Genomic DNA, 25,320 nt, shown 5'->3' with positions numbered 1-25,320 from the left:
ACTAACACACACTACAGACACTAACACACACTACATACACTAACACACACTACATACACTAACACACACTACATACACTAACACACACTACATACACTAACACACACTACATACACTAACACACACTACATACACTAACACACACTACATACACTAACACACACTACATACACTAACACACACTACATACACTAACACACACTACATACACTAACACACACTACATACACTAACACACACTACATACACTACATACACACTACATACACTACATACACTAACACACACTACATACACTAACACACACTACATACACTAACACACACTACATACACTAACACACTAACACACACTACATACACTAACACACACTACATACACTAACACACTAACACACACTACATACACTAACACACACTACATACACTAACACACACTACATACACTAACACACACTACATACACTAACACACACTACATACACTAACACACACTACATACACTAACACACACTACATACACTAACACACACTACATACACTAACACACACTAACACACACTACATACACTAACACACACTACATACACTAACACACACTACATACACTAACACACACTACACACACTACATACACTACATACACTACATACACTACATACACTAACACACACTACATACACTACATACACTACATACACTACATACACTACATACACTAACACACACTAACACACACTACACACACTACACACACTACATACACTACATACACTACATACACTACACACACTACACACACTACACACACTACACACACTACATACACTAACACACACTACATACACTAACACACACTACATACACTAACACACACTAACACACACTACATACACTACATACACTACATACACTAACACACACTACACACACTACATACACTACATACACTACATACACTAACACACACTAACACACACTAACACACACTACACACACTACATACACTACATACACTACATACACTACATACACTACATACACTACATACACTACATACACTACAGACACTACATACACTACATACACTACATACACTACATACACTACATACACTACATACACTACAGACACTACACACACTACATACACTACATACACTACATACACTACATACACTACACACACTACATACACTACAGACACTACATACACTACATACACTACATACACTACAGACACTACATACACTACATACACTACAGACACTACATACACTACATACACTACATACACTACAGACACTACATACACTACACACACTACATACACTACATACACTACATACACTAACACACACTACATACACTAACACACACTACATACACTAACACACACTACACACACTACACACACTACACACACTACACACACTACACACACTACATACACTACATACACTAACACACACTACACACACTACACACACTACACACACTACACACACTACATACACTAACACACACTACACACACTACACACACTACACACACTACACACACTACACACACTACACACACTAACACAACATTAAGCACAACTATAAACAAACATACAGTACAAAAAAACATGTTACGTTAAAAACACGAAAGTCTTGACTAGAAACAGTTACACTCTTCTATGATATATACATCGATCAAGTGTTTAAACTCCACCAACAAAACTTGATCATCAAATGTTAAAATGATCAGGATAGAATTCCAGGACCACGGAGCTAAGTGACTAAAACTATTTCTACCATGACCTGTTCTAATTTTTGGTTATGTTAGAAGCAAATGAGAATGGGACTGTAAAAGGCATTTTACCCAATATGGCCTAATAAATCAGTGTATTCCGGTATTGAAGCCTACGCAAGGTCATTTAAAAAATGTATATATATTGCACATTTATTTAACCAAGTAGGCAAGTTGAGAACAAGTTCTCATTTACAATTGCGACCTGGCCAAGATAAAGCAAAGCAGTTCGACACAAACAACACAGAGTTACACATGGAATAAAACAAACATACAGTCAATAATACAGTAGAAACAAGTATATAAGATGTGAGCAAATGAGGTGAGATGAGGTAAAGGCAAAAAAGACCATGGTGGCGAAGTAAATACAATATAGCAAGTAAAACACTGGAATGGTAGATTTGCAGTGGAAGAATGTGCAAAGTAGAAATATAAAATATAAATAATGGCGACCAGCGCTGCTAGAGATCAATTGTGTTAGACATTTTTGATTAGTAATAAACCCGAGGGCTGCATGATACAGTGAATCAAGTGCTCTCAGGGTAGTGGTTGAGGCCTGCATATATATCATCACTAAAATCTAAAACCGCCAGTAATGTACATCGTACCAGCTCCTTCCTGGCCTCAAAAGAAAAACAAGCCTTATGCCGGTAATAAAACGTATTTTCAGCTTGAGCTTGCTTATCAAGTTCTCTACATGCACAGTGAAGCTCAGCTTATCAAGCTCAGACATTACCTCTGACCAGGATTAACTATATTTCATTACCTCTGACCAGATAAAATTGGCTCAAATCAACATTATTACCCTGGAAACCCTAGACCCACTCCAATTTGCATACCACCCCAACAAATCCACAGATTATGCAATCTCTATTGCACTCCACACTGCCCTTTCCCACCTGGACAAAATAAACACCTATGTGAGAATGCTGTTCATTGACTACGACTCAGCATTCAACATCATAGTGCCCAGAAGGCTCATCACTAAGCTAAGGACCCTGGGACTAAACACACTCCCCCTGCAACAGAATCCTGGACTTCCTGACGGGCCGCCCCCAGGTGGTAAGGGTAGGCAACAACACATCTGCCACGCTGAACCTCAACACTGGGGCCCCTCAGGGGTGCGTGCTTAGTCCCCTCCTGTCCTCCCTGTTCACCCACGACTATGTGGCCAAGCATGACTCCAACACCATTATTACGTTTGCTGACAGCACAATGGTGGTAGGCCTGATCACCGACAATGATGAAACAGCCTATAGGGAGGAGGTCAGAGACCTGGCAGTGTGGTGCCAGGACAACAACCTCTCCATCAACGTGATCAAGACAAAGGAGATGATTGTGGACTACAGGAAAAGGAGGGCTGAGGGGGCTGTAGTGGAGCAGTTTGAGAGTTTCAAAGTCAACTATATCACATTACCTCTGACCAGCTGATGTCATTACCTCTATCCAGGTATAACTATAACTCATTACTTCTAACAAGGCATAACTATATGTCTTTACACCTGAAGAGATATGACTATATCTCATTACCTCTGATCAGATAGAACTATAACTCGTTACCTCTAAACAGGTATAAATATATGTCATTACATCTGACCAGTTATAAATATGACTCAGGGCGGCAGCGTAGCGGCAGCGTAGCCTAGTGGTTAGAGCGTTGGACTAGTAACCGGAAGGTTGCGAGTTCAAACCCCCAAGCTGACAAGGTACAAATCTGTCGTTCTGCCCCTGAACAGGCAGTTAACCCACTGTTCCCAGGCCGTCATTGAAAATAAGAATGTGTTCTTAACTGACTTGCCTGGTTAAATAAAGGTCAAATAAAAAAATAAATAAAAATTAACTCCCACCAGGTTATGTCATTACCTTTGACCAGGCCCCAGGCCTCCAGTGTGCAGGACAGGGCAGTCTGTTACAGGGCCGTCTGCTCTCTGGTTTCTCCCCACTGCAGTACTTGCTGTGGACTGAGCGGTTGGTCCCCTCATTGAGGAACTGGACACAGCGAACCGTCCGGATATGGAAACCCAAACTGCCACAAGTCTTAGTGCAGTGCTCCCAGTCCTCTGAGATCCATCTGGAGAGATAATAACAAACATAGTTAGAACAGGATAGAAGCCATAGAGGTTCAACCATAGAGTGACACCTATATAGTTACAAGAGAAGTGGAATCAGAGCGACCACCACAGAGCGACCACCACAGAGTTACACTAGGATAGGAACCACAGAGTGAATAGGAGAGGAACCATAGTGTTACACTAGGATAGGAACCATAGAGTGAAAAGGAGAGGAACCATAGAATGAATAGGAGAGGAACCATAGAGTTACACAAGGTGAGGAACCATAGAGTGAAAAGGAGAGGAACCATGGAGTGAATAGGAGAGCAACCATAGAGTGAATGGGAGAGGCACCATAGAGTTATACTAGGATAGGAACCATAGAGCTACACTTGGTGAGGAACCATAGAGTGAAAAGGAGATTAACCATAGAGTGAATAGGAGAGGAACAACAGAGTGAATAGGAGAGGAACCATAGAGTGAATAGGAGAGTTACCATAGAGTTACACTTGGAGAGGCACCATAGAGTTACACTAGGAGAGGAACCATAGAAACACACTAGGAGAGGAACAATAGAGTTACATTATGAGAGGACCCATAGAGTTACACTAGGAGAGGCACCATATAGTGAATAGGAGAGAAACCATAGAGTGAATAGGAGAGGAACCATAGAGTGAATAGGAGAGGATCCATAGAGTTACACTAGGAGAGGAACCATAGAGTGAATAGGAGAGGAACCATAGAGTTACACTAGGAGAGGCACCATAGAGTTACACTAGGAGGAACCATAGAGTGAATAGGAGAGGAACCATAGAGTGAATAGGAGATGAACCATAGAGATACACTAGGAGAGGAACCAGAGTGACAAGGAGAGGAACCATAGAGTGAATAGGAGAGGAACCATAGAGTGAATAGGAGAGGAACCATAGAGTGAATAGCATAGGAACCATAGAGTGAATAGGATAGGAACCACAGAGTGAATAGGAGAGGAACCATAGTGTTACACTAGGATAGGAACCATAGAGTTACACTAGGAGAGGACCCATAGAGTGACTTGGAGAGGAACCATAGAGCTACACAAGGTGAGGAACAATAGAGTGAAAAGGAGAGGAACCATAGAGTGAATAGGAGAGGAACCATAGAGTGAAAAGAAGAGGAACCATAGAGTTACACTAGGAGGAACCATAGAGTGAATAGGAGAGGACCACAGAGATATATGAGGAACCATAGAGTTACACTAGAAGAGGACAATAGAGTGAATAGGAGAGGACCCATAGAGTGAATAGGAGAGGAACCATAGGGTGAATAGGAGAGGAACCATAGTGTGCCTTAATAATAAGGCAGAGTTACACTAGGAGATGCACCATAGAGTTACACTAGGAGAGGAACCATAGAGTTACAATAGGAGAGGAACCATAGAGTTAGACTAGGAGAGGAACCATAGAGTGAATAGGAGAGGACCCATAGACCGAATAGGAGAGGGCCACAGAGATATATTAGGAGAGGAACCATAGAGTTACAATAGGAGAGGCACCATAGAGTTACACTAGGAGAGGACCCATAGAGTGAATAGGAGAGGCCATAGAGTGAATAGGAGAGGACCCATAGAGTGAATAGGAGAGGAACCATAGTGTGAATAGGAGAGGACCCATAGAGTTACACTAGGAGAGGAACCATAGAGTGAATAGGAGAGGAACAATAGAGCGAATAGGAGAGGAACCATAGAGTTACACTAGGAGAGGACCCATAGAGTGAATAGGAGAGGAACCATAGAGCGAATAGGAGAGGACCACAGAGATATATTAGGAGAGGAACCATAGAGTTACACTAGGAGAGGCACCATAGAGTTACACTAGGAGAGGAACCATAGAGTTACACTAGGAGAGGAACCATAGAGTGACACAAGTAGAGGAACCATATAGTGAATAGGAGAGGACCCATAGAGTGAATAGGAGAGGACCCATAGAGTGAATAGGTGAGAAACCATAGAGTTACACTAGGAGAGAAACCATAGAGTGTATAGGAGAGGAACCATAGAGTTACACTAGGAGAGGTACCATAGAGTTACACAAGGAGATAGGAGAGGAACCATAGAGTGACACTAGGAGAGGAACCATAGAGTTACACTAGGAGAGGAACCATAGAGTGAATAGGAGAGGACCAGAGTGAATAGGAGAGGACCCACAGAATGAATCGTAGAGGACCCAGAGAGTGAATAGGAGAGGACCCAGAGAGTGAATAGGAGAGGACCCAGAGAGTGAATAGGAGAGGTCCCATAGAGTTACACTAGGAGAGGAACCATAGAGTTACACTAGGAGATAGGAGAGGAACCATAGAGTGACACTAGGAGAGGAACCATAGAGTGAATAGGTGAGAAACCATAGAGTGAATAGGAGAGGAACCATAGAGTGAATAGGAGAGGAACCATAGAGTGAATAGGAGAGGACCAGAGTGAATAGGAGAGGACCCATAGAATGAATCGTAGAGGACCAAGAGAGTGAATAGGAGAGGACCCAGAGAGTGAATAGGAGAGGTCCCATAGAGTTACACTAGGAGAGGACCCATAGAGTTACACTAGGAGATAGGAGAGGAACCATAGAGTGACACTAGGAGAGGAACCATAGAGTGAATAGGTGAGAAACCATAGAGTTACACTAGGAGAGGAACATAGAGTGACACTAGGAGAGGAACCATAGAGTGAATAGGAGAGGAACCATAGAGTGAATAGGAGAGGACCCATAGAGTCACACTAGGAGAGGAAACATAGAGTTACACTAGGAGAGGAACCAGAGAGTGAATAGGAGAGGCCCCATAGAGTTACACTAGGAGAGGACCCATAGAGTTACACTAGGAGAGGAACCATAGAGTGAATAGGAGAGGAACCATAGAGTTACACTAGGAGAGGAACCATAGAGTTACACTAGGAGAGGAACCATAGAGTGAATAGGAGAGGAACCATAGAGTTACACTAGGAGAGGAACCATAGAGTTACACTAGGAGGAACCATAGAGTGAATAGGAGAGGAACCATAGAGTGAATAGGAGATGAACCATAGAGTGAATAGGAGATGAACCATAGAGATACACTAGGAGAGGAACCAGAGTGAAAAGGAGAGGAACCATAGAGTTACACTAGGAGAGGAACCATAGAGTGAATAGGAGAGGAACCATAGAGTGAATAGGAGAGGAACCATAGAGTGAATAGGAGAGGAACCATAGAGTGAATAGGAGAGGAACCATAGAGTGAATAGCATAGGAACCATAGAGTGAATAGGATAGGAACCATAGAGTTACACTGGGAGAGGAACCATAGAGTGAATAGGAGAGGAACCATAGAGTGAATAGGAGAGGACCCTTAGAGGAACCATGCAGTTTCAATGATAAAGTGACAGCCAAAGAGGTTCAACCATAGAGTGACCTCGATAGTTACAACAGAAGAGGAATCAGAGCGACCACCACAGAGCGACCAACACAGAGCGACCAACACAGAGTTACACTAGGATAGGACCCATAGAGTGACTTGGAGAGGAACCATAGAGTTACACTAGGAGAGGACCCATAGAGTGACTTGGAGAGGAAACATAGAGCTACACAAGGTGAGGAACAATAGAGTGAAAAGGAGAGGAACCATAGAGTGAATAGGAGAGGAACCATAGAGTGAATAGGAGAGGACCACAGAGATATATGAGGAACCATAGAGACACACTAGGAGAGGAACCATAGAGTTACACTAGGTGAGGCACCATTGAGTGAATAGGAGAGGAACCATAGAGTGAATATGAGAGGCACCATAGAGTTACACTAGGAGAGGCACCATAGAGTTACACTAGGAGAGGAACCATAGAGTGAATAGGAGAGGAACCATAGAGTTACACTAGGAGAGGACAATAGAGTGAATAGGAGAGGACCCATAGAGTGAATAGGAGAGGTCCCATAGAGTCACACTAGGAGAGGACCCATAGAGTCACACTAGGAGAGGAACCATAGAGTTACACTAGGAGATAGGAGAGGAACCATAGACTGACACTAGGAGAGGAACCATAGAGTGAATAGGAGAGGAACCATAGAGTGAATAGGAGAGGAACCATAGAGTGAATAGGAGAGGAACCATAGAGTTACACTAGGAGAGGACCCAGAGTTACACTAGGAGAGGAACCATAGAGTTACACTAGGAGAGGAACCAGAGTTACACTAGGAGAGGAACCATAGAGTGAATAGAAGAGGAACCATAGAGTGAATAGGAGAGGACCCATAGAGTGAATAGGAGAGGTCCCATAGAGTCACACTAGGAGAGGACCCATAGAGTCACACTAGGAGAGGAACCATAGAGTTACACTAGGAGAGGCACCATAGAGTGAATAGGAGAGGACCCATAGAGTTACACTAGGAGAGGACCCATAGAGTTACACTAGGAGAGGACCCATAGAGTTACACTAGGAGAGGACCCATAGAGTTACACTAGGAGAGGACCCATAGAGTTACACTAGGAGAGGCACCATAGAGTTACACTTGGAGAGAAACCATAGAGTTACACTAGGAGAGGACCCATAGAGTTACACTAGGAGAGGAACCATAGAGTGACACTAGCAGAGGAACCATAGAGTTACACTAGGAGATGAACCATAGAGTTACACTAGGAGAGGCACCATAGAGTTACACTAGAAGAGGAACCACAGAGTTACACTTGGAGAGGAACCATAGAGTTACACTAGGAGAGGCACCATAGAGTTACACTAGGAGAGGCACCATAGAGTTACACTAGGAGAGGACCATATAGTGAATAGGAGAGGCACAATAGAGCGAATAGGAGAGGACCCAGAGTTACACTAGGAGAGGACCCATAGACCAAATGGGAGAGGACCACAGAGATATATTAGGAGAGGAACCATAGAGTTATACTAGGAGAGGACCATAGAGTTACACTAGGAGAGGACCATAGAGTTACACTAGGAGAGGACCCATAGAGTTACACTAGGAGAGGACCCATAGAGTGAATAGGAGAGGCACCATAGAGTTGCACTAGGAGAGGCACCATAGAGTTACACTAGGAGAGGCACCATAGAGTGAATAGGAGAGGAACAATAGAGCGAATAGGAGAGGACCACAGAGATATATTAGGAGAGGGACCATAGAGTTACACTAGGAGAGGACCATAGAGTTACACTAGGAGAGGAACCATAGAGTTACACTAGGAGAGGACCATAGAGTGAATAGGAGAGGACCATAGAGTTACACTAGGAGAGGAACCATAGAGTGAATAGGAGAGGTACCATAGAGTGAATAGGAGAGGTACCATAGAGCGAATAGGAGAGGACCACAGAGATATATTAGGAGAGGAACCATAGAGTTACACCAGGAGAGGAACCATAGAGTTACACTAGGAGAGGAACCATAGAGTTACACTAGGAGAGGAACCATATAGTTACACTAGGACAGGCCCCATAGAGTGACACTAGGAGAGGAACCATAGAGTTACACTAGGAGAGGAACCATGGAGTGAATAGGAGAGGCCCATAGAGTGACAATAGGAGAGGAACCATAGAGTGACACTAGGAGAGGACCATAGAGTTACACTAGGAGAGGTACTATAGAGTGAATAGGAGAGGAACCATAGAGTGACACTAGGAGAGGCTCCATAGAGTTACACTAGGAGAGGACCCATAGATCAAATAGGAGAGGACCACAGAGATATATTAGGAGAGGAACCATAGAGTTACGCTAGGACAGGCACCATAGAGTTACAATAGGAGAGGAACCATAGAGTTACACTAGGAGAGGAACCATAAAGTTACACTAGGAGATAGGAGAGGAACTATAGAGTTACACTAGGAGAGGAACCATAGAGTGACACTAGGAGAGGCACCATAGAGTGACACTAGGAGAGGTACCATAGAGTGAATAGGAGAGGAACCATAGAGTTACACTAGGAGATAGGAGAGGACCCATAAAGTGACACTAGGAGAGGACCCATAGAGTGAATAGGAGAGGAACCATAGAGTGAATAGGAGAGGAACCATAGAGTGAATAGGAGAGGAACCATAGAGTTACACTAGGAGAGGACCCATAGAGTTACACTAGGAGAGGACCCATAGAGTTACATTAGGAGAGGACCCATAGAGTTACACTAGGAGAGGGACCATAGAGTGAATAGGAGAGGCACCATAGAGTGAATAGGAGAGGCACCATAGAGTTACACTAGGAGAGGGACCATAGAGTGAATAGGAGAGGAACCATATAGTTAATAGGAGAGGAACCATAGTGTTACACTAGGAGAGGCACCATAGAGTGACACTAGGAGAGGACCCGTAGAGTGAATAGGAGGGGAACTGTAGAGTGAATAGGAGAGGAACCGTAGAGTGAATAGGAGAGGAACCATAGAGTGAATAGGAGAGGAACCATAGTGTTACACTAGGAGAGGCACCATAGAGTGACACTAGGAGAGGACCCGTAGAGTGAATAGGAGGGGAACTGTAGAGTGAATAGGAGAGGAACCGTATAGTTACACTAGGAGAGGCACCATAGAGTTACACTAGGAGAGGCACCATAGAGTGAATAGGAGAGGCACCATAGAGACACACGAGGAGAGTTACTAAAACTAAAAACGTTAAAAGAGACAGTAAAAATATGTCATTTAAGAGACTTGAGTTGGGTGAAACAAGTATCCTCTGCCTCTAACCCTATTACAGGGGCTGAGTCACTGGCTTGCTGGGGCTCTCTCATGCCGTCCCTGGAGGGGGTGCGTCACCTGAGTGGGTTGATTCACTGTTGTGGTCATCCTGTCTGGGTTGGCGCCCCCCCCTTGGGTTGTGCCGTGGCGGAGATCTTTGTGGGCTATACTCAGCCTTGTCTCAGGATGGTAAGTTGGTGGTTGAAGATATCCCTCTAGTGGTGTGGGGGCTGTGCTTTGGCAAAGTGGGTGGGGTTATATCCTTCCTGTTTGGCCCTGTCCGGGGGTGTCCTCGGATGGGGCCACAGTGTCTCCTGACCCCTCCTGTCTCAGCCTCCAGTATTTATGCTGCAGTAGTTTATGTGTCGGGGGGCTGGGGTCAGTTTGTTATATCTGGAGTACTTCTCCTGTCCTATTCGGTGTCCTGTGTGAATCTAAGTGTGCGTTCTCTAATTCTCTCCTTCTCTCTTTCTTTCTCTCTCTCGGAGGACCTGAGCCCTAGGACCATGCCCCAGGACTACCTGACATGATGACTCCTTGCTGTCCCCAGTCCACCTGGCCATGCTGCTGTTCCAGTTTCAACTGACCTGAGCCCTAGGACCATGCCCCAGGACTACCTGACATGATGACTCCTTGCTGTCCCCAGTCCACCTGGCCATGCTGCTGCTCCAGTTTCAACTTCCACCTGACTGTGCTGCTGCTCCAGTTTCAACTGTTCTGCCTTATTATTATTCGACCATGCTGGTCATTTATGAACATTTGAACATCTTGGCCATGTTCTGTTATAATCTCCACCCGGCACAGCCAGAAGAGGACTGGCCACCCCACATAGCCTGGTTCCTCTCTAGGTTTCTTCCTAGGTATTGGCCTTTCTAGGGAGTTTTTCCTAGCCACCGTGCTTCTACACCTGCATTGCTTGCTGTTTGGGGTTTTAGGCTGGGTTTCTGTACAGCACTTTGAGATATCAGCTGATGTACGAAGGGCTATATAAATACATTTGATTTGATTTGATTTGAGAGGCACCATAGAGACACACGAGGAGAGGCACCATAGAGACACACGAGGAGAGGCACCATAGAGACACACGAGGAGAGGCACCATAGAGACACACGAGGAGAGGCACCATAGAGACACACGAGGAGAGGCACCATAAAGATACACTAGGAGAGGACCTAGGAAAGCTAAGGCTAGCTTTTTCAAGCAGAAATTTGCATCCTGTAGCACAAACTCAAAAAAGTTCTGGGACACTGTAAAGTCCATGGAGAATAAGAGCACCTCCTCCCAGCTAACAACTGCACTGAGGCTAGGAAACACTGTCACCACCGATAAATCCACTATAATTGAGAATTTCAATAAGGATTTTTCTACGGCTGGGCGGTAGGTAGCCTAGTGGTTAGAGTGTTGGACTAGTAACTGGAAGGTTGCAAGTTCAAAACCCTGAGCTGACAAGGTACAAATCTGTCGTTCTGCCCCTGAACAGGCAGTTAACCCACTGTTCCTAGGCTGTCATTGAAAATAAGAATTTGTTCTTAACCTAGTTAAATAAAGGAAAAATTTAATTTCCACCTGGCTACCCCGATCACCAGCCCTCCACTCACGACAGCAACTCGCCCAAGCCTCCCCCATTTCTCCTTCACCCAAATCCAGATAGCTGGTTCTGAAAGAGCTGCAAAATCTGGACCCCTACAAATCAGCAGGGCTAGACAATCTGGACCCTCTCTTTTTAAAATTACCTGCCGAAATTGTTGCAACCCCTATCACTAGCCTGTTCAACCTCTCTTTCGTATTATCTGAGATTCCCAAAGATTGAATGCTGCTGCGGTCATCCCCATCTTCTAAGGAGGAGACACTCTAGACCCAAACTGCTACAGACCTATATCTATCCTACCCTGCCTTTCTAAGGTCTTCAAAAGCCAAGTGAACAAACAGATTACCGACCATTTCGAATCCCATTGTACCTTCTCCGCTATGCAATCTGGTCCTGTTGTCCGGACCTCTTGCAGTCTCTTTGGGGGTGCCACAGGGTTCAATTCTAGGACCGACTCTCTTCTTTGTATACATCAATGATGTCGCTCTTGCTGCTGGTGATTCTCTGTTCCACCTCTACGCAGACGACACCATTCTGTATACTTCAGGCCCTTCTTTGGACACTGTGTTAACTAACCTCCAGACGAGCTTCAATGCCATACAACTCTCCTTCCGTGGTCTCCAACTGCTCTTAAATGCAAGTAAAACTAAATGCATGCTCTTCAACTGATCGGTGCCTGCACCTGCCCGCCAGTCCAGCATCACTACTCTGGAATTGTTCTGTCTTAGAATATGTGGACAACTACAAATGCCTAGGTTTCTGTTTAGACTGTAAACTCTCCTTCCAGACTCACGTTAAAATTAAGCATATTAATCTGCTTTATAATGGATGTAGAGCCTAATTGGCATATATATGTAGCGCGTGAATTCCATAAGAATGCACCTTTATAACAAAATAATTAATGCATAATCTACTAAATCATGTGTAAAACCTGGTTGTTTTTATCTACTAAGTCTGAAACCTGAAGGTGTTTTCATCTACTAAGTCTGAAACCTGAAGGTGTTTTCATCTACTTAGTCTGAAACCTGAAGGTGTTTTCATCTACTAAGTCTGAAACCTGAAGGTGTTTTCATCTACTAAGTCTGAAACCTGAAGGTGTTTTCATCTACTAAGTCTGAAACCTGAAGGTGTTTTCATCTACTAAGTCTGAAACCTGAAGGTGTTTTCATCTACTAAGTCTAAAACCTGAAGGTGTTTTTATCTACTAAGTCTAAAACCTGAAGGTGTTTTGTGTTTTCATCTACTAAATCTGAAACCTGAAGGTGTTTTTATCTACTTAGTCTGAAACCTGAAGGTGTTTTTATCTACTAGTATTGTGTAAAACCTGTTTTAGCGTTGTGGTGTGCTGGTGGCTATACTCACTGTGGCTGTGTACAGTCCTGTAGGTTACACATTCTCCTGATGGGTTTTGGCTTCTTGCTGACATCACAGTATCCCCGGTGGACCATCTTGCTGTCACCCTTTTTCCTGCAGCCATACTTCGTGTACTGGAACCCTAGGCGAGGAAATGGAGAGGAAGATGTAGGAATACCACTAAACTATTAGAACAAAAGGTGCTATCTAGAAGCTAAAAGGGTTATTTTTTGATGAATGCTTTTTGGTTCCAGGTAGAACCGTGTTGGTTCCAGGTAAAACATGTTGGGATCATTGTAGAACCATTTCCAGAGTGTGTTCTACATTAAACACAAAAGGGCCCAATCCTGGAACCAAGAAGGATTATACAATGGGAACTGCTAAAGATTATACAATGGGGATTGCTAAACCTGAACTAGATCTTGCTTTTTGAGAGACCCACTCACACACAACACAGGGTCTACAACACTGAGACCAGCTCTAGAATTTTACCTCCAACACAGGGTCTAGTACAGTGAGACTAGCTCTAGATCTTACCTCCAGAACAGGGTCTAGAACACTGCGACCAGCTCTTCAGGGCCCATTCGTAGGTGTCCTCCTGAATGACGTTGTTGTTGTTGACGGGGACAGAGTCTTCATGGATGATGTATTTATACATCAGGGTCGACCTGGTCTCGTTGTCCTGAGGGATTATCTAAATAGGAAACAGAATCAAGGAAAGGGGAGTTTGAGTTTAGGGAGAAATTACATTCAAACATTCATGAGAGTTATATGCAAATCTATGCTAACCTTATGACTTAGAAATCAAAAGATATGGGCTGCATGATGTGAATATACTGTAGGCTATTGATGACTTAGGAAATTTGCAAAAAAAGCTTGCGCTCTGTCCTTGCCTCAGGCTACACAGCTGTTCTCTTCATCAAGTGATCATATTTTCACCCATCAGACTATTTTCAATTTAATCTTGTCTTTACGAATATGTAAAAAAAAATATATATATTTAGAAGGGCCCTTTATCAAAAGAGCAGGAACATGGGTAGGGGGAAAATACATATAATCGGTGTGCATGCGAATAGCGAATGGATTCCCCTCGCTTTCCCGCCGGTTCGTTTTTCAATGATACAGATTAGGCTACTTCGGAATTATAGTGGAGAATGTGCTTAATATGAGCAGCTGAGAAATAGATATAAGAACACATTTCACTCCACACGTCAACCACAATTTGAGGAGCATGCTCCCGCTGCATGACAGGTGATATTCCGCCAAACTCTGTATGCCATGGGCTCTCCAACCCTTTTCCTGCAGCTACCCAGTGCATCATTTGGGAAACCAAGTGAAATATGTTAGGGGACTGAACATATTTCACTAAACTAAACAGCCCCTCTGCACGCTCTAGAAAGGAATAAAGGAGAGAGAGGAGGAGATGGAAACGCATGGTGCTGAGACATTCTGTTTAAAAAAAATATTTAAAAAAAATCCCTATTACTTGGCTATTCAAAATCAAATACAAATTCACTATAATTCTAGGCTAACTCTGTAAGCTGCCCTGCACAATCAATGAACCAAGAGCATCGCCTAGGGCTATACGTTCTCCCTCAGACTCATGGATAGAAAGTGTGGAGTGTAGCATAAGGTAACCAGTCCATCCAGTATGAATAATAACACAGTCCACACTCAAAGGTGATTACTCCAATTAGTGTAATTTATATTATAATAATTTGATTAAAAATAAAAATAAATCTTCACATTTTCAAACAGTAGCTTTATATTTTCCAACAGGGTGATACATTTTGGTGAGTTTTTTTTTCCTCGCCTAAGTAGCCTCGTTTCACTGCCAAAAATAAAATTAAACCATCTAGTATTCAGCGAAATAACACAATGTCAAATATAGGTAGCCTAGTCAAATAATTAACATCGAATCACAACTGTTACTCTCTCACGGGAAACCTTCACTCTCGCACAGACATTTAGAAATGAAGCATGACCATTTGAAAAATAAACCACGGGAGCCTTTTGAGAGAATAATGACAACTTTCAAGTAGTATGACATGTATAAAAGCAACAGATACCGTTAATAATATTGTGGAGGACTTCATTATTCCTGCTCCTGCAGTTATGGCTGGGACAATGCTGGGGGAAAAGGCCAAAAAAACTACACCGACAATTCCTTCATCAATCAACACTGTTTCATGCCACATCAGTGACATGGCAGTAGATGTTTTGAAATAATTACTGCTTCGCATACAAGCCAGTGAATTATATGCGTTACAGCTGGATGAGTCAACAGACGTGGCGGGCCTGGCTTAGCTCTTAGTATACGTCCATTACGTGTATGGGATTCAATTAAGGAAGAAATCCTCTTCTGCAAACAACTGGAAACAAGGACTGTACTGATGGCGCAAAAGCCATGACAGGGAGAATGGTACTGCGCGTGCAAGCAGTTGCTCCCTACACCACTTGGGTACACTGCAGCATCCACCGAGAGGCTCATGCTGCTAAGGGAATGCCTGACAGCTTGAAAGATGTTTTGGACACTACAGTGGAAATTGTTAACTTTGTTAAAGCAAGGCCCCTGAACTCTCGTGTATTCTCTGCATTAGGCAATGATATGGGTAGCGACCATGTAATGCTTTTATAAAATTAAGGGGCAAAGTATTGACACTTTTTTTAAATTGAGAGATGAGCTTAAAGTTTTCTTTACTGAACATAACTTTCACTTGTCTGACAGCTTGAATGTTGACGGGTTTCTCACACGAATGGCCTATCTGGGTGATGTTTTTTCTTGCCTGAATGATTTGAAGGCAAGGAGGATTACAGGGACTCTCCGCAACTATATTCAATGTGCGGGACAAAATTGAGGCTATGATTAAGTGGTTGGAGCTCTTTTCTTTCTGCATTAACAAGGACAACACACAGGTCTTTCCATCATAGTATGATTTTTTTGTGTGAAAATTAACTCAAGCTTATAATTAACTCAAGAGGACAATGTCAAATGTGATATAGCGAAGCACCCGAGTCAGCTGGGTGCGCAATTATGCATGTACTTTCCCGAAACGGATGACAAACTGGATTCGTTATCCCGACATCTGAACAAGAGAGCCTCATCGAAATTGCAACAAAGTGGTTCTGTGAAAATTGAATTGAACCTTTTCATGTGTGAGTTCCAAATATCTCTAGCACCAGCGTGAGTTTAATGCACGTGATGTTAGAACGTTCTCTCCATTCCAGAATGTGATTGTTACTCAACAGTACATTTAATCCACGCTGCCCTCAAACCAAGGCACGCAGCCAGTTTTTATTTAGAGCCTCTTTTCAACTTGTCAATTTCTAATTATTTTCTAACAAGTTTTTTACAGTTTGAGTGGAGGTGTGTTCCGCCTCATTCATTCACATTAAAGTAGTCATTTTTACTTTTGCGGACGAATACATTTTTTGGACATTTCTGACCCAGACAAAATTCCCCAAGCACTTCCAAATTGTTTGTACAGTTCAAATCTGCAGACATTTGCTCCTCTCACAGACGGAACCATTCTGTATACTTCTGGCCCCTCGTTGGACACTGTGTTAACTAACCTCCAGACGAGCTTCAATGCCATACAACTCTCCTTCCGTGGCCTCCAACCGCTCTTAGATGCAAGTAAAACTAAATCCATGCTATTCAACCGATCACTGTCCGCACCTGCTCGCCTGTCCAGCATCACTACTCTGGACAGCTCTGACTTAGAATACGTGGACAACTACAAATACCTAGGTGTCTAGTTAGACTGTAAACTCTCCCTCCAGACTCACATTAAGCATCTCCTATCCAAAATTAAATCTAGAATTGGCTTCCTATATCGCAAAAAAGCATCCTTCACTCATGCTGCCAAACATACCCTAGTAAAACTGACCATCCTACCGATCCTGGACTTCAGTGATGTCATCTATAAAATAGCCTCCAACACTCAACAAACTGGATGCAGTCTATCACAGTGCCATCCGTTTTGTCACCAAAGCCCCATACACCACCCACCATTGCGACCTGTACGCTCTCGTTGGTTGGCCCTCGCGTCATATTCGTCGCCAAACCCACTGGCTACAGGTTATCTACAAGTCTCTGCAAGGTAAAGCCCTGCCTTATCTCAGCTCACTGGTCACCATACCAGCACCCACTCGTAGCACGGGCTCCAACAGTTATATCTCACTGGTCACCCCCAATGCCAATTCCTCCTTTGTCGTCTTTCCTTCCAGTTCTCTGCTGCCAGTGACTGGAACGAACTGCAAAAATCTGAAGCTGGAGACTCATATCTCCCCTCACTAGCTTTAAGCACCAGCTGTCAGAGCAGCTCACAGATCACTGCACCTGTACATAGCCCATCTGTAAACAGCCCATCCATCTACCTACCTCATCCCCATACTGGTATTTATTTATTTATCTTGCTCCTTTGCACCCCATTATCTCTACTTGCACATTCATCTTCTGCACATCTACCATTCCAGTGTTTAATTTCTATATTGTAATTACTTTGCCACCATGGCCTATTTATTGCCGTAACTCCCTTATCTTACCTCATTTGCACTCACTGTATACAGACTTTGTTTTCTTTTGTTCTACTGTATTATTGACTATGTTTTTTTTTTTCCATGTGTAACTCTGTGTTGTTGTATGTGTCAAATTGCTATGCTTTATCTTGGCCAGGTCGCAGTTGTAAATGAGAACTTGTTCTCAACTAGCCTACCTGGTTAAATAAAGGTGTTCTCAACTAGCCTACCTGGTTAAATAAAGGTGTTCTCAACTAGCCTACCTGGTTAAATAAAGGTGTTCTCAACTAGCCTACCTGGTTAAATAAAGGTGTTCTCAACTAGCCTACCTGGTTAAATAAAGGTGAAATAAAAAATATAAAAATCTCCCGTCCTGCACACACGTTCACATTTCTTGTCTGTTGCCTGCATCGCAGTCATAGGTGTCTTCGTTACCAATAATAACTTTGGAAATGTGTGCGTTTCTATCAAAGTGCCTTATTACGTTATAATAGTTTCTGCATGTCGTGTTATGACGTTTTTTTTTAACCTTTATTTTACTAGGCAAGTCAGTTAAGAACAAATTCTTATTTTCAATGACGGCCTAGGAACAGTGGGTTAACTGCCTGTTCAGGGGCAGAACGACAGATTTGTACCTTGTCAGCTCAGGGATTCGAACTTACAACCTTTCGGTTACTAGTCCAACACTCTAACCACTAGGCTACCCTGCCGCCCCAACGTTTCTACTGTAGCATAATATTTTTGTGTATATTCTTTATAACCGCGGACACGCAAGGTAACGTTACTCATTTCATAACCTTTATGGTGTTATACTCAATGCTTAGGTAGCTAGCTACATTGTTCTATTAGCTCTGTAAAACAATGCTAATTGCGTCAGAGAAGTATTAGCATGTATTTTGAAGCTACCCTGGCCTTATGACTCCCAAGTGGCGCAGCGGTCAAAGGCACAGCATCTCAGTGCTAGAGGCGTCACTACAGACACCCAGGTTCAAATCCAGACTGCGTTTCTATCAAAGTGAGTGCCTTATTACATTATAAAAGTATCTGTATGTTGTGTTAAAACATTTCTACTGCAGCTAATTGTATGTACAAAGCATAATATATTTGTGTATATTCCTTATAACCGCAGACACGGGTGGTAACGTTACTCATTTTATAACCTTTATGGTGTTATATTCAATCGTGCGTATGTAGCTAGCTACATTCTTCTATTAGCTCTATATAACAATACTAATTGAGGTGTCACTACAGACATCCTGGTTCAAATCTAGGCTGTGTTTCTATCAAAGTAAGTGTCTTATTGTGTTAATAGTTTCTGTATATGATTTACATGTGAACTGTACATCCAATTACAATAAAAATCCATTGTTCAGTAATCATCTCACCTGTTAGTTGACCTCATCTGACCTCACCTGCCTTTGAAGGCTGCGTTGATCAGAGAATAAAATATCTTATACCACTAGGTCGTTTTCTGAGAGCATTCAACAAAGCTGTTTATCATTACCGCCTTATCCACTGCCTCCATCTTGAGGTTATAGTCAAGCACGCAGTCTGGTTTGATTTCTCTCTCCAGTCAGGTGGTCCACCTTCCCTCTGGCCAACATGGTTGCTGTATGGACAGTGGAGAGGACATGGATGTCTCCTTTTTCATGCCACTTTACTGCCAGCTGTTGACATTTCTTATTTTGTATAACGGGTTATTTAGGATGGCAGTAGCATTGTTGATGAAATGCAGTCATCGCAGCAGAACTAGGAAGCAGTCTTGGGAAAAGAGGGTGGCAAAGAAGGGAGTTGCAAACATAGGATCTCTGCTCCAGTATTCTCTTAGGGAGTTCTTCTTTACTATCTCTATGAGAAGGACTGTCACCAGGAACGTATACATTTCACTAGTTGTGGTTGTCTCCCCCACTCCTGGCTCTCTCTTCTCCTGTAGCCCCAAGGCATAGTGATTGGTCTCTGCTATGTCTCCCACCAGCTCCTCTGTCAGAAACAACGTTAAGCACTCCGCCTCAGAGGGAAATGGCAAGGGGCATTGGACTCCAGACTGGGACTCATTAAAGCAAACAGCAGGGCCAGGAGGGGTGAAATGGCTGGCGGCCTTCCAGCTACCACAGAACTCCTGTACTTCATCCACTATCGGTCTGCCTCCATCATCACCAGCATCTTCAAAGGGACCTGGGACTTTGTCAGTGGACAAGGAGTCCTCAGACTCAGGGTTCTCAATGGCTACAAGGTTGGGGGGCAGCTCCTCACTGTCACTGTCAGAATCTGATTCCTGACTTTCAGACTCATTATCAGAATGTTTTAAAATCTCCAGAATTTCCGCATTTGTGAGTTGTCTCCTTTTGAAAGACATTGCTAATGCTACAGCTTAGCTCACTAGCTACAGACAAACACTGAATGGCTCAGAGTGGGAGTGAGAGGTTACAGGATTGACTGCCTGCACGCGCCATTTGAATCAATAAATCACTATCAGAAACTGTGTGGTAATTATTGCTATATTCACTGTTTTATTCACATGTTTTCAAGTTCCGATTCTTTCATGTATTTTAATGGGCACATATTATGTGCGTAAAATACTTTTTTGAAGGTTGAACTGATTATCATGAGCTAAGCTAATTCCAGCTATGTCTGGAGCCATGTTTATTGACATACAATGCATTCTGGGTTTCACGTAATTGTCTGTCATACCAAAGATGCTATAACAAAATGAGGTGAGTAAGGGTTCACTCAGCAAAATTATTGATGATTATTATTATTTGTGCCCTGGTCCCTGCTCTGTCACTTCCCACGAGCCGGGTTGTGACAAAACCTCACACTCATTCTTATGTTTAATAAATGTATTGTATAGTGTGTGTGTGGCAGGCTTACAATGATGGCAAAAAAACAACATTTGAGGGTGCACTGAACCTGGTACTAGAAGGGATACACAGCTGGAGGTTGAATGTTTGAAGGGGTACGGGACTATACAACGTTTGGGAACCACTGGTCTAGACCAATTTATCAAAGACATCTTAAATCAGTATTTTTTAATGATTGTTTTTGTCATGTGTAATATGCAGTAGGCTATGTATTATATAACGGCACAATCATAATTTGAATTCATTTTTTTCAGGCTTGGGCTCATATGCATAAGCTCTAAAATGTGTATGGGTGTTTGAATTCATCATCACCTTAGAAAGCACTGTCCATTTCATTGAATTTCTTTCTTGAAATTGTGAGGTGAGTTTAAAAAGCAAGATACTGTTTTGATGTGATTTTCCATTTCATTTGCATTGATGTCAGAGTGGTTAGAGGGACAATAGGGCCCTGAGTACCAGGTTATTAGGACCTGATAGAGGGACAATAGTGCCCTGAGTCCCAGGTGATGGAAATGGGAGAGGGAGAATCTCCTTGGTGCTGGACATTCAGTGTAACCTGACTGGTATTATATGGAGACGGAGGAGGGGGAATCTCCTTGGTGCTGGGCATTCCTCTATAACAGGCGGAGACAACACGTAATCTCTGACATTCTGTAAGACGACACGTCCTCTCTGACATGTTGTAAGAAATCACATCCTCTCTGACACGCTGTGAGACGACACGTCCTCTCTGACACGCTGTGAGACAACACGTCCTCTCTGACACGTTGTGAGACAGCACGTCCTTTCTAACAGGCTGAGACAACATGTCCTTTCTAACAGGCTGAGACAACACGTCCTCCCTGACAGGCTGTAAGAAATCACATCCTCTCTACCAGACTGAGACAACACGTCCTCTCTACCAGACTGAGACAACACGTCCTCTCTACCAGACTGAGACAACACGTCCTCTCTACCAGACTGAGACAACACGTCCTCTCTACCAGACTGAGACAACACGTCCTCTCTACCAGACTGAGACAACACGTCCTCTCTACCAGACTGAGACAACACGTCCTCTCTACCAGACTGAGACAACACGTCCTCTCTACCAGACTGAGACAACACGTCCTCTCTACCAGACTGAGACAACACGTCCTCTCTACCAGACTGAGACAACACGTCCTCTCTACCAGACTGAGACAACACGTCCTCTCTACCAGACTGAGACAACACGTCCTCTCTACCAGACTGAGACAACACGTCCTCTCTACCAGACTGAGACAACACGTCCTCTCTACCAGACTGAGACAACACGTCCTCTCTACCAGACTGACAACACGTCCTCTCTACCAGACTGAGACAACACATCCTCTCTACCAGACTGAGACAACACATCCTCTCTACCAGACTGAGACAACACAGGCTCTCTACCAGACTGAGACAACACATCCTCTCTACCAGGCTAAGACAACACATCCTCTCTTACAGACTGAAACAACATCCTCTCTAACACACTGTGAGACAACACATCCTCTCTACCAGACTGAGACAATACATCCTCTCTGACATTCAATGTCATCTTGGTAAGCAACTCCAGGGTATATTTGGCCTTGCGTTTAGGTTATTGTCCTGCTGAAAGGTGTCCCAGTGTGTGTTGGAAAGCAGACTGAACCAGGTTTTCCTCTAGGATTTTTTGTTGTCTGTGCTTAGCGCTAATCTGTTTCTTTTCATAGTAAAAAACTCCCTAGTCCTTGCCGATGACAAGCATACCCACAACATGATGCAGCCACCACCATGCTTGAAAATATGAAGTGTGGTACTCAGTGATGTGTTGTATTGGATTTGCCCAAACATAACATTTTGTATTCAGGACATAAAGTTCATTTCTTTGCCAAATTTTGGGCAGTTGAACTTTAGTGCCTTATTGCAAACAGGATGCATGTTTTGGAATATTTGTATTCTGTACATGCTTCCCTCTATTCACTGTCATTTAGGTTAGCATTGTGGAGTAACTAATGTTGTTGATCCATCCTCAGTTTCCTCCTATCACAGCTATTAAACTCTGTAACTGTTTTAAAGTCACCGTCAGCCTCATGGTGAAATCCCTGAGCAGTTTCCTTCCTCTCTGGCAACTGAGTTAGAAAGGATGCTTATATCTTTGTAGTGACTGGCTGTATTGATACACCATCGAAAGTGTAATGAATAACTTCACCATGCTCAAAGGGATATTCAATGTCTGCTTTTTTGTTTACCCAGCTACCAATAGGAGCCTTTCTTTGCAAGGAATTGGAAAACCTCCCTGGTCTTTGTGGTTGAATCTGTGTTTGAAAGTCACTGCTCGACTGAGGGACCTTACAGGTACTGTATGAAGGCGCTACGGTAACCGGCAGCACATCAACGGAAACAAATTAAACATGTTGCTTGGCAAACACCATTTTGACAAATGAGGAATGACGGTAAAATAATCTTTACCAGAACAACCATGGCGTGCTTTCGTGTGTGTGTGTGATAGTTACCAGTACGACCACAGCGTCGTGTAGGGGTCCATCAGTGTATAGTGTCTCTTCGTCGTCTTCTATAATGTAATCCCACTCCACTCCCAGGTCTATGAAGCTCCGGGAGCGAGCCTCCTCTCCTCGGCCATTCAGGATGTAGCGGCCTGTCACCTGGTTCTTGATCGCTGGAATAAACAGATTGTTAGGAGACACCGGGAATTAGGGTTACACTGAGTGTACAAAACATTAGGAACACCTTCCTAATATTGAGTTGCACCCCCTTTTGCCGTCAGTTGCACCCCCTTTTGCCTCAATTCATCTGGGCATGGGACTCAACATGGGGTTGGAAGTGTTCCACAGGGATGGTGGCCCATGTTGACTCCAATGCTTCCCACAGTTGTGTCAAGTTGGCTGGATGTCCTTTGGGTGGTGGACCATTCTTGGTATACAGGAAACGGTTGAGCGTGAAAAACCCAGCAGCTTGCAGTTCTTGACACACTTAAACTTGTGCGCCTGGTAGTGCTGAGTGATTAGTGCTTTTTGTGGGTGGTTCTGTTTCGGTTCTATCATTTTAAAAATGATCACGGTTTTTGATTTCAAGAATTTTTTTAACATTAAATGCACTTTGCATCATGTTGGTTGAATGCTGTAAAAAACAGAATAAGATCATGTACAGAACAGAGGCGTCTATCCCACTTACACCACAGTTACCAAAGAAAACAATACTAAAGCACACATCGGTAGAAATAAAGATATTTTGTTGATATTCATGTTCTCATCTTTTGGTTGCTAGAGTCGTTCGTTCCATTAGTTCTATATTTAAGACAAATCATTCCATTAGTTCTATATTTATGGACGTGACCCAGTCGTTCATTATATTAGTTCTATGTGGGCTATACTCGGCCTTGTCTCAGGTGGTTGGTGGTTGAAGATATCCCTCTAGTGGTGTGGGGCTGTGCTTTGGCAAAGTGGGTGGGGTTATATCCTTCCTGTTTGGCCCTGTCCGGGGGTATCATCGGATGGGGCCACAGTGTCTCCTGACCCCTCCTGTCTCAGCCTCCAGGATTTATGCTGCAGTCGTTTATGTGTCGGGGGCTAGGGTCAGTTTGTTATATCTGGAGTACTTCTCCCGTCTTATCCGGTGTCCTGTGTGAATACAGGTGTCCTGTATGCTCTCTCTAATTCTCTCTTTCTTTCTCTCTCTCGGAGGACCTGAGCCCTAGGACCATGCCTCAGGAGTCCACCTGGCCGTGCTGCTGCTCCAGTTTCAACTGTTCTGCCTGCGGCTATGGAACCCTGACCTGTTCACTGGATGTGCTACCTGTCCCAGACCTGCTGTTTTCAATTCTAGAGACAGCAGGAGCGGTAGAGATAATACTAATTATCGGCTATGAAAAGCCAACTGACATTTACTCCTGAGCTTCTGACTTGCTGCACCCTCGACAACTACTGTGATTATTATTTTTTAATCATGCTGGTCATTTATGAACATTTGAACATCTTGTCCATGTTCTGTTATAATCTCCACCTGGCACAGCCAGAAAAGGACTGGCCGTCCCCTCATAGCCTGGTTCCTCTCTAGGTTTCTTCCTAGGTTTTGGCCTTTCTAGGGAGTTTTTCCTAGCCACCGTGCTTCTACACCTACATTGCTTGCTGTTTGGGGTTTTAGGCTGGGTTTCTGTACAGCACTTTGAGATATCAGCTGATGTAAGAAGGGCTATATAAATACATTTGATTTGATCTATATTTATGGACGTGACCAAGGTGTTCATGTTCCGGGTCCATGCTCGCTGGCATCGTTCTTATCCCTTGCTTGATAGATAGCTAACCAACTAGCTACGGGTAACACAGTCACAACCTCTGCAGACAAAATAAGTAGCTGAACTTGTGTTTGTTTAAGCCGTTTTCTATTGACATTCATTTGGATACATCCATAACAATGAGCTGATGATGCCCAATTTTGCCTGGCATAGTGCCTTCTCACAGGACACTCGTCGACACTGTTCATTAC

At 43.5% G+C, this 25,320-nt stretch overlaps 1 protein-coding gene across 3 annotated transcripts in view; it reads right to left on the bottom strand.

Annotated features, from left to right (window-relative positions):
* Positions 1–25,320, bottom strand: part of adamts3 (ADAM metallopeptidase with thrombospondin type 1 motif, 3) — a 186,580-nt gene that overhangs the window by 13,078 nt on the left and 148,182 nt on the right. For all 3 annotated transcript variants that reach the window (XM_031829519.1, XM_031829521.1, XM_031829520.1), the window contains 4 exons: positions 23,331–23,494; positions 13,988–14,144; positions 13,460–13,592; positions 3,656–3,863 (listed from right to left, as the gene is read on the bottom strand). In XM_031829519.1, coding sequence (XP_031685379.1) covers positions 3,656–3,863; positions 13,460–13,592; positions 13,988–14,144; positions 23,331–23,494 — 662 coding nt within the window. The remainder of the gene's footprint in view (positions 1–3,655; positions 3,864–13,459; positions 13,593–13,987; positions 14,145–23,330; positions 23,495–25,320) is intronic.

Source organism: Oncorhynchus kisutch, linkage group LG8 (genome assembly GCF_002021735.2).
Source record: "Oncorhynchus kisutch isolate 150728-3 linkage group LG8, Okis_V2, whole genome shotgun sequence".
NCBI classification, from domain to species: Eukaryota; Metazoa; Chordata; class Actinopteri; order Salmoniformes; family Salmonidae; genus Oncorhynchus; species Oncorhynchus kisutch.
The sequence above is the reverse complement of the archived record's forward strand: the minus strand, read 5'-3'. Positions and strand labels throughout refer to the sequence as shown.